Raw genomic sequence first — 9987 nt, forward strand, 5'->3', positions numbered from 1 at the left:
GCTCAAAACAGACATAAAGAAATCTTAAATCACACAGGTGCCTTGGAATTTTAATAGGCCCAGGTGACCATACAGGTTGCTGTATTTCTTTCGTCTTGGTTGCAGAGAACACACTGTGGTTAGGAGTCCATGAGAACCTGGTTAGATCACAGCAGAAGCAGAATTTCTTCAATGAGAAGTTACAGCTGACATCCACACTCTAGGTGTGAAGCCCAAGCATCCTGAAGCACTTCTTGTCACTTAAACGTCCTCTTTTCTTTATTGAAAACCATCCTTCCCGTAGGATTCTGCTGCAGCTGAGGGCAGCACCTCGAGCCTGCCTTCCTGGAACAGCCTGAAACACTGGTGGCAAATTCTCTGTGGTCTCTTCTTCCTGTTCTGCTCGCAGTTTGAACTCTGAAACAATTACAATCTGTAGCCCTCATCTGGCATTTAACCACAGATAGTTCCATAGCCAGTTTCTTGGTAAAGCTATTTAAATGTGCATGCATCTCTAACTTGTTTCCACAGATTAGAAACCCCTCACAGGGAGGGAGGGGACAAATGTCTCCACTGCATTCCACGCAAGGCCCAGGACCAAAGCTCCCGAAAGCAGCAGATAAGCTGTGGACTTCTACCCTGAGCCAGTGCTTGTCAGTGCCCCAGCACGTGAGCACTGCAGCCGACTGTCCGACTGTCCACCTGCCTTCTGTGCTGACTGCAGCCGAGTGTCCGTCTGTCTGTCTGAGCTGACTGCAGCCGACTGTCCGTCTGTCCATCTGCCTTCTGTGCTGACTACAGCCGACTGTCCGTCTGCCTTCTGTGCTGACTGCAGCTGACTGTCCATCTGTCTGTCTGAGCTGACTACAGCCGACTGTCCGTCTGCCTTCTGCACTGACTACAGCCGACTGTCTGCCTGCCTTCTGCACGGACACCAACACTGGGGAGGCCACAGAGAATTCCTACCATGTCTCCGCAACTATCAGAGATGAGCAGTAAGGCCTAACGTGCAGCTCCCTGTCTGCGCTGACATCAGGAAATGTCTAACAGGACGGTCTAAGAGGATGCTCTGGCTGGAGCTCTCACTGCCCACCCCCCAGAAGAAAGCAGAATCAGGTAGGAGGCGAGAGGCACAGTCCAGCACTCAGCCTGAGTTTCCTCTCACAGCAGGCAGAAGGCACAAGGAAACGCTCGGTGCTTTTTTGCTTTTTGTCCCCTCACTGTTCTGAGTCTCAGACTCAGTCCTCCCGCCTCTGTCTCCCGGGGCCTGCAGATTTAAGCTGCAAGACCCCCCCCCCCCCCGTAAAGATACAAGGTCTTTTTTAAAAAATTTAGCCGGGTGGTGGTGGCGCACGCCTTTAATCCCAGCACTCGGGTGGCAGAGGCAGGCGGATCTCTGTGAGTTCAAGGCCAGCCTGGTCTACAAGAGCTAGTTCCAAGACAGGAACCAAAAAGCTACGGAGAAACCCTGTCTCAAAAATCCAAAAAAATAAAAATAAAAAATTTGGCCTCAAACTATGTAACTTTGCGTGACCTTGAACTTCTGATCATTCTGCCTCCACCTCCCAAATGCAGGATTGCTGATACACTCCACCATCGCCAGTTTTCCACAGCGCTGAGGACTGACCCAGGGCTTTACCCGGCATACATGCTGGGCAAGCACTCACTCAAGTACTCCACATCCGCAGACCAAAGGACATCTTAATTTTCTTTTAAACAGCAGAATTCTAAATCCGTAGTCCTGACAGATGCTGACCATCTACCCCACCCTAATCTTGTTCGCCTTCAAGAACGGGGTGTCTAACAGCCAGAAGTTCCTCTTCAGGTAGGCTAGCCAAACTGGAAGCTGGTTGGCTCTAAGCTGGCTGAGAAAGAGACCACCAGATGGCTGCTGGCTCAATTATAATCCAATCTGCATGGCAAACAACGCACCTCCCAATGTCAGTACAGTTTAGAGTTGCCATGTTGACACTGGAAGGAAGCATAAAAGGAACAAGGAAAAGCAACACTTGAATGATCCAAGAAATCTCCACCTATTCCCAGAAAAGACACGAATATTCCTCCACTTCATTAGCCTGTCCCTCCTCTCATAATTTTTTTTTAGCCTGTCTATAACTTTCCTAATCCCAAGAGTTGAAAAGTTTCTAAATTGACTTTCCACTTCTGTTCTTGGCAGAGCTGAATGTCCTCTCCACAGCCCCGTGAGAGCTGAATGTCCTCTCCGACTCTGAATGTCCCCGCGAGTGCCTGCATCTTGGTTTTGGTTCCACAGTTTTAGAAGGAAAGAAAGGATCCAGTTTGGGGGTAAAAAATGTCAATGAAACTACCACATGACATAGTTTTCATACAGTAATTCTGAACCCCCAAAAGCTAACAGTGGTATTTAGAGATCCGGCGAGCATAACGGGGGAGTTTTTTTACAACTTACCATTCTGCCCAGGCATGACAAAAGAATTACCTATCATTAACTAGTAGGAAGGCTTAACATAATTGATAGTTAAAGCCCTGTGTTAATAGACAATGGTCCTGCCATACTTCATAATGTGGAGTGGAGACAGCAGAACTTGAGGTGAACTATTCACTAACAAGAAGATAAAAGGGGAAAACATCCCCAACTGAGAAGCCGTACGACTTCAACATAAGGCCATGAGAGCAGACCGTGGGCTTGAGTTTAGCACACAGCGTCCGTTACCCTTGAGCCAAGGGGATGCTGCATGGGCTCCCCTCCTCCGTGTCAGATGGCAGGTGCCCACCCAGTGAGAAAGGTTATTCTGTTTCTAGGCTCACTTCCAGAACGAGGAGTGTGTTCCCAAAGTCCAGACAAAAACACTGCCCCGTTAATTGACAGCCGCAGTTCCAGAGCTCAAGCCGGGGGACAGATGGCATACCCACCCAAGAACTCGCCGAGGCCGTGCTGCAGGGCCGTCTGCTGACAGGCCGCCTTGCTCTGGCTGCCCAAGCAGGTTCTCTGACTGAGATGGAACACCTGCTCCTCCTTGACACCTGCCCAGAGCTGGCGGCAGGCTGTGTGTCCCAGCTCACTGGGTGTCCAGGCTGGAGGGAGACTCCGGGGAAGCTCCACCTGCAGAAATACGGTGAGAGCCAGCTGGCTGGAGGCAACCCTTTATTAACTCATTTACATCTACTTCTGTGAAAATTTCAAGTTCTACTGAAAATTCCCACCGATACTTAAAAAAAAAAAAAACTTCTACTGGGTTTGTTCTTTGAAGTTTTCAAGTATGTATAACGTGCACTCTGGATATTATAATCCCCACCAATACTTTTAAAAGAAATCCTTATGAATCTGAACACCTATCAAGATGCATCTTTTATGTGTTATCAGGAGAGATGGTCAATGACTACCAACACAAACACAAAAATTAAAATGTTTAGGGAGATAAGAAGACTTAACTACCTGACCTGACCACTGCACACATGTACTAAATCACCACACGGTAGCCTCAAGTGCTCGGACAGCTGTTAAAACGTTTACATGTTGTTTAAGACGTCATCGTGGCAAGGCTCATGTCTACTAGTAAGGACAATCTTATTAATCTTACTTTTTATTGGGGCTGTGTGTGTGCTTAAGTGTGTGTTGTGTGTGCGCATGCGTGCACTGTACATGCGCGCGTGCGCGATGAAACTTGGGTTGAGGTCAGAGGACGACTTTCAAGAGCCAATTCTCTCCTTGCAAGGATGAAACTCAGGTGATCGGTGGCGGCATGCTCTTATCCACTGAGCCATCTCCCCTCCCCCACCCGCACCCTCTCCACTCCCTGCCAAGATGAAGCTTGAACTTTGGCTCTTCCTGCTTCCTCCTCCCAAGTGCTGGGATTGCAGCTTGAGACAGTGTGACTGGTTCAGAGATGCTGGACATCAAACACAGGACTTCCTGTCTGGTAGGCCATGCCGAGCTACAATCCAGTCCTGCAGAATTAAAGTGTAATAAGAAATTTGAGCGCTACCTTGGAGTTCCCGCCTCTCTATAACCCTCGTAACTAAGCTCTGGACAGCATTCAGCAAAAGTGAAAGAAAGCCGGGGATGCTCAGCACCACTGCAGACAGACTTCACAAGCTGCCAGAGAATGGAACGTGCAGGAAGTTCTTACCACTCTGCACAGAAGAGACTGAAAAGGATCAAAACTGAAGCTGACTAAAGAATCAACTTCCGACTCAGGCGTCTTCTTCCTTTATCCCGTGTCACTTTCTCTCTCTGAGAAGTTCAAGGGAGGTTCCTCTACCAGATGAGCACAGGGCAAGAGAGAAAAGTACAAAAACTGACCAAGGGAGCAAATACAGAAGCAGGAGCTGCGAGGAATTTGTCAGGGGCCACGTTCTGAGACGGTTTTAAAGATAAAATCAATATAATTTTGTTTTGCATGTGCATTTGGTATGCATGTGTGTTCATGTATGGGCACACATGTATGTACAAATGCAGGCATGTGAATCATGTTTGCAGGCCCACAAATGAGATCAGATGTCTTTCTCAATTCTCCTCCACCTTATTCATCGAAGGAGGAACTCTCTTCAATGTGGGAGCTTGCTAATTCCAGCTGATCTAGCTATGCAGCTGGCCCCAGTATGCTGCGTCTAGCTCCCTGGAGCTAAAATGACAGGCTGCCACCATATCTCCCTGCTTCTCACATGAGCTCTGGGGATCAGAACTCCAGTTCTCAGAATCATGAAGATGAGGCAAATGATTTATCCACTAAGCCATATCCCTGGCCCTAAAGTTTTGTTGTTGTTGTTTTGTTTTGTTTGTCACTTACAGACCTTAACAATGATCTCAGTCAGTGTTTGGACCACTCTACAAATACTGCAAACAGTGAGACAAAGTCCCACAGGCAACATTTCCCAGCAGAACCACGATGCTCAAACTCCCAGGAGTCTCATTTAATAATTACAGGACAAGCCTCCAAGATAAGCTTTTCACAGTGAATCTCCTCATTAAAAACCATTATCGGGCAGAAGGATGGCCCAGAGGGTTAAGGCACTTGCTCCTAAACTGGGCAGCCTGGGTTTAATACTCAGGACCCACATGGGAAAAGGAGATTAACAGACTCCAACAAGCTGTCCGACCCCCACCGCATGTATGCACACACACACACACATACACACACACACACTAAATAAAGACTAGACTTTAAGAAAAGAAGTGGCAGGGTGGTGACATCTCTCTCATCCCAGTGCTTGGCAGGAGAAGCAGACAGAGTTCTGTAAGTTTGAGGCCGGCATGATCTACATATCAGGTTCCAGGCAAGCCATGGCTACACAGTGAGATCATGTCTTTAAAAAAAAAAGGAGGTGAAAGACAGCTCAGTTGTGGAGCATTTGCTACTATTACGTGTGAGGCCTCAGGGCCTTGGATTCCACCCCCATAAACACACACAGACACAGACACACACACACACACACACACACACACACACACACACACACACACAGAGAGAGAGAGACAAATTGAAAAACAAAAACCACTACCAATCAGTCTTTGACCTACTTTGCTGGATTCTGTTAACCAAAGAAAATAAGAATAGAAAAATGCATGTGGACATGGCCTCTGTCCTCCCTGGTCAAAATTGCTTTTGCAGAAACACAGCCAGACACCAATGTCAAAGGTTCAAGAATCTGAGGACGTCAAATCTTGTGGGGAATAAACCACTTGGCAGTCCGCCATGCCATCTTCTTGGCAGTCACCTGTTCACCGTCATCCTGGGCTGTCCTCACCTACTTCACAAATGTGTAAAGACTCACCAGTCATCTGGAGAGAGAGCTCACTTAATACCTCCCACAGAAGCACCAGGAACTCAGCTCAACCCTCAGCCCCCTTGTAAAGGCCAATCACAACGCTGCACCTTGGCATGCTAACAGTGGAGAGGGGGACACAGGACTCCTGGATCTCACTAACTGGCAGCTGAGCCTAGTCAGTAAGTCCGAAGTCCCAGGGAGACACTTTGGAAAAGTCTCCTGAGGAACGGCACATCTGAGGCTGACCTCTGGATACCACAGGTGAACATACACATACCGGTATGCAACACACATGCATTCACGAACACCTCGGGGGGGGGGGGGGTAGGGGGTAGAGAGAGAGAAAGAGAGAGAGAGAGAGAGAGAGAGAGAGAGACAGACAGACAGACTGACTGACTAGTTTTCCACACTTGGCTTCCCCCACATCCTTCTGCTTACTGAGAACACAGTTTAGGAACCCAGTTTTCTCCTGAAGGCATCTTTAAAACCCCGACCACTCAACTTAGACACGCAAATATAAACACTTTGCATTTCGGCCACCTTTCTTCACATATACTTTGTTGTTCCCCAAACTTTAAAAGTATGTAAGAGCAAAGACTGGGTCTCACTCTTCAGTGCTGTGACTCTGCTCGGAACTTCTTGAGTTCTCAGATAACAGACTCACAGAAAAGTCTAGTCTGAAATGACCGTATGATCCAGACCTAGCCCCATGTTTGGCAAACTGCTGTAGAATATGGCCATGAGACCACGCTTCCCTGATTCAGAAGCTAACAGGGTTTGATCTAATTGGGACTTGAATGGGAGAAAATTGTTGTGGTCAACAAATGATACGTGTAAATATACATAATCACACACATATATTCTCCCACACTTCATTTATTTGTATCTATTTATTTATTATTAATACCTGTTTTGGGAATAAACTTTATTTTGTTTTTGTTTGTCTTTGAGATATAGCCCTGGCTACCCTAGAATTTGCTATGTAGACTGCACTGGCCTCCCATTTCTATCTCCCGAGTGCTGGGTGGTACGCGCATATGCCACCATGCCCAGTTTTCACTTCATTTGGCCCTTGTTAAGACCATTTGCTGTTGATTTTCTTCCTGCGAGGCTTTTCCGTTCTGTACTTCCTCCCCTTGTGGCTGGTGCCCATCCCAGAGCTCAGTAGCACTAGTGAGCCTATCAGCAAACAGACTGTACTTTAGCTCTCCCAAGAATCCTTTCCTAAGCAGAGCCTTCTCAGGCCTAGTGTTTCCAGCTCCCCACCCTCCCCTTTCACACACAATTGCCTCTCTACAACTCATTCTGGAGATGCCAAAGCCACTCGCAAAGTTTTGCAATCAAGTTGCCATCTTTACTAAGATATCCAGGAAAACCGTGACAGATGGAAAGACATCTTTGGGGAGGGGAGGGAATCCTCTGACAATTTATTGAATCACTCTAGCAGAAAGTAAACCAGAAACTGCGGGTGAGCTCTGGGAAATAAATGCCCCCCCTCCCGCCCCCCCACTTCATGCAAGCAGGCAGTGAGTAATCGGATTAGCTTGAGGTGGGTACTGGTGGAGATTCCCTTCAACCAGAAGGAGGTTCCCTCAATACCGGTAGTGAACTCTACCGAAGAAGAAGGTACACTGTACATTTTGCTTTTGGAAAACACGTTTACTCGAAAAATATTTGCTTCGGCTGCCAGGACAAAGTGTCATTTCTTTGCTGGCAGGGGACATCGTAAAATTAGCCGATCTGAAGGAAGGCTTAAGATTCCAGAGTTCTGAGGCTCCTCAGATTTCCGCTGAAGTAGTGTAGGTTCCTTCAAGATAGTTTCCCTAACAGCGAACACAGTTTAACTCACGATCGGCACCTTGAATAAATCACACAAATACCATTTAAGCCGTTCTGGTGCCCTGGAAAAGAATCACAACACTCAGAAATCCCTGCTTGCTTCAGCTGTCCCCTCCTGCCGGGCTTGACAGCGCGTCCGAAGGCGCCCAAACATCAGCCACCAGGCTCCCCCCAGCGCCCTCCTGTCGCATCAAACCGCCAGCGTTCTCGGGCCAAACTCCAGCGTCCCTCAAAGCAAAACCGCGAAAATGTGAACCCTGCTAAGCAGATGGTAGGGCGCGTAATAACTCCCCCACCCCTTTCCCCTGTGCGAGTATTTAGAGAAGTTCGCCTATACTATCCACTTCTCGCCTCCACGGTTCGCTTGCCTCAACCTCCTAGAGGCGCAGATGGGGCGCGAACCCAAGGGAAAACCGATGATCACTACTTCCTCCGCGGCTTCTCGGTGAAAGGAGATTTAACAACTCCTCCATGTGAACCTGACGCATTTAAGAGAAGGCTCTTTCTCCCCGTGTCGTCCCACACATGCTAAATAGAACTAACAACAAGGAAAGTATATCTGCAGCGGGCTTTGAGCCTGGGCCCCTCTCAGAGGCGACGAGGCCTTCAAGGGAGGCGGTCTGCAATATGGAGGGAGAAAGTTTGGCCACCAAGTGGACGTCAGGGTGAGAGAGGACCGCACCCGGTCCGAAGACAGCCAGCCGAGAGAGGGATCGAGGGCGGGATTCGTGGCAGAGCTTGGCGAGCAAGCTGTGACTGCCGCGGCCGGCGGTGCCCTGACCCGTACTTACATAACGCTTCAACTTCTTCTCCGGAGGGGACTTGCGGAGCCATCCCGAGCAGACCACTTCGCCGCCGCTCATGGTGCACGCCGTGAAGGCTCGAGGGCCAGGCACCGGAGGGGTCGGTGGAGACAGTGGACGCGCTCGGGACACGGCAGGCACACACAGCCCAGAGGTCCTCGCAGCTTCCCTCGACGGGGCGGTCAGGTCCTGCGCGCCCTGGGTCGGCTATCGAGCCTCTCTCTTCTGCAGATCCGCGGACCGAAGGGAACCCGAGCGGAGCAGCGGGGACCAGAGCTCGCCGGCCTTCTTTCAGTGCACCCTCCTGGCCGCCAGGCGCGGCGGGACCGCCTCGACAGCGGTCGGGCTCGGCTGGGACTCGGCCGGGACCCGGAGCCCGGAGCTCGATGCCCAGCGCTCCGCCCCTCAGGGACAGGACCTCCCGCGAGCGCTCCCTGCTGCGGACCCCACGCTGCACGCGTACACACAATGCCCGCGCTCGGTGTCCGCTCCGCTCCGCCCGCTGGCGCTTTCAGTGAACGGGGCGCGATCTTCTCCTTTCCCCTCCTCCGAGGAAGGCGCCCGGGAAAGCGTGCAGCGTCCCGGTGGCAGCGGACGCGGGAGCTGGTCCTGATCCGCCTAGGGAGCCCGAGGACCGGCGGAGAGGCGCGGGGCGTCGCCGGGCGTCGGGGAGGTCGCGGGCCGGCGGCGGGAGGGTGGGTCTGCGCTCCAGCCTCCGACGAGGGCGGGGATCGGCGCAGGGACGAGGCGCTGGGCGGCTCTGCTGCGGGGAGGGACCCCCTCTGTCCCGTCCCCTGCGCTCCTCCCCCACCCGGGGGCGCGCGGCGGGTTCGGGGAGGTGCAGCCCGGGCTCGGGCCCTCCTTCTCCTGGCCTTTCCGCCTCCCCTTCCCACGATCGGTCGCCTCTAGCTTCTGCCCAGACTTTCTCTGAAACTCCTCCGGAGCGGTTCCAGCCAAAACAACAAGGGCCAGGGAGGCGGGGCCGGCGCTGGGAGGGAGCGAGATGGCAGAGGCACCCTGGGATCTGTAGTCAGCCGCGCGGCGCGCTGGGGTCCTCGCCGCCCCGCCGCCCCGGGCCCGCGCGCTGGCGAAGGCGGCGGTCTCCGGAAACGCAGCGCCACCCCGGCACGAGTGCGGGAGCGGCGGGCACACTCGCCAGCTCGGTGTGAGTTTGCCATCTTGACACTATCCCGTGTCAGTTAAGAGTTTGGAGTTTCCTGTACCCTTGTGATCGAGAGTTTTAAAGGGTTTTCTCGACTTGACAGCCTGAAAAAAAATTTTTTTTAACCCAGCCAAGAAGGCCCCGGTAGCGTGAGGCTGAAGGGCTGTGACCCCTGGACCAGGAGTGCTCCATGCTGTACACCAGGTGCAGAGAGAAACCTCCAGGACTTCTAGGGCCTGACCCAAGGAGCCTTCTATCCAGGGTACGATCGCTTAATCGCCAACAAAGCGTTCAGCTGCATGCAGTGTCTCTGAGACACGATAAAATCTCACACTACCTCCATTCGTGGGCAGTTTCTTCCAGTTTGCTTTGTATTTGCTTAAAACCTGCCCTAGGATGTTGGACAGGAAACAGAATCCTATTGGATATGCTAGTTCTATTTACTTTCTTGTGTGT

The 9987-nt window shown here is 51.2% G+C and overlaps 1 protein-coding gene across 5 annotated transcripts in view; it reads right to left on the reverse strand.

Moving 5' to 3' along the window:
• Gab1 (GRB2 associated binding protein 1) overlaps window positions 1-9330 on the reverse strand; it is a 116164-nt gene extending 106834 nt beyond the window's left edge. For 2 of the 5 annotated variants that reach the window (XM_075976550.1, XM_075976548.1), the window contains exon 1: window positions 8358-9330. In XM_075976550.1, the coding sequence (XP_075832665.1) occupies window positions 8358-8429 (72 nt within the window). In that variant the 5' untranslated portion in view covers window positions 8430-9330. Of the gene's footprint in view, window positions 1-2871; window positions 2891-8357 lie in introns of those variants that run through there. The other 3 variants (XM_075976549.1, XM_075976551.1, XM_075976554.1) reach the window with 3 other exon arrangements.
• Window positions 9331-9987: the final 657 nt, after the last annotated feature.

Source organism: Microtus pennsylvanicus, chromosome 6 (genome assembly GCF_037038515.1).
Source record: "Microtus pennsylvanicus isolate mMicPen1 chromosome 6, mMicPen1.hap1, whole genome shotgun sequence".
NCBI classification, from domain to species: Eukaryota; Metazoa; Chordata; class Mammalia; order Rodentia; family Cricetidae; genus Microtus; species Microtus pennsylvanicus.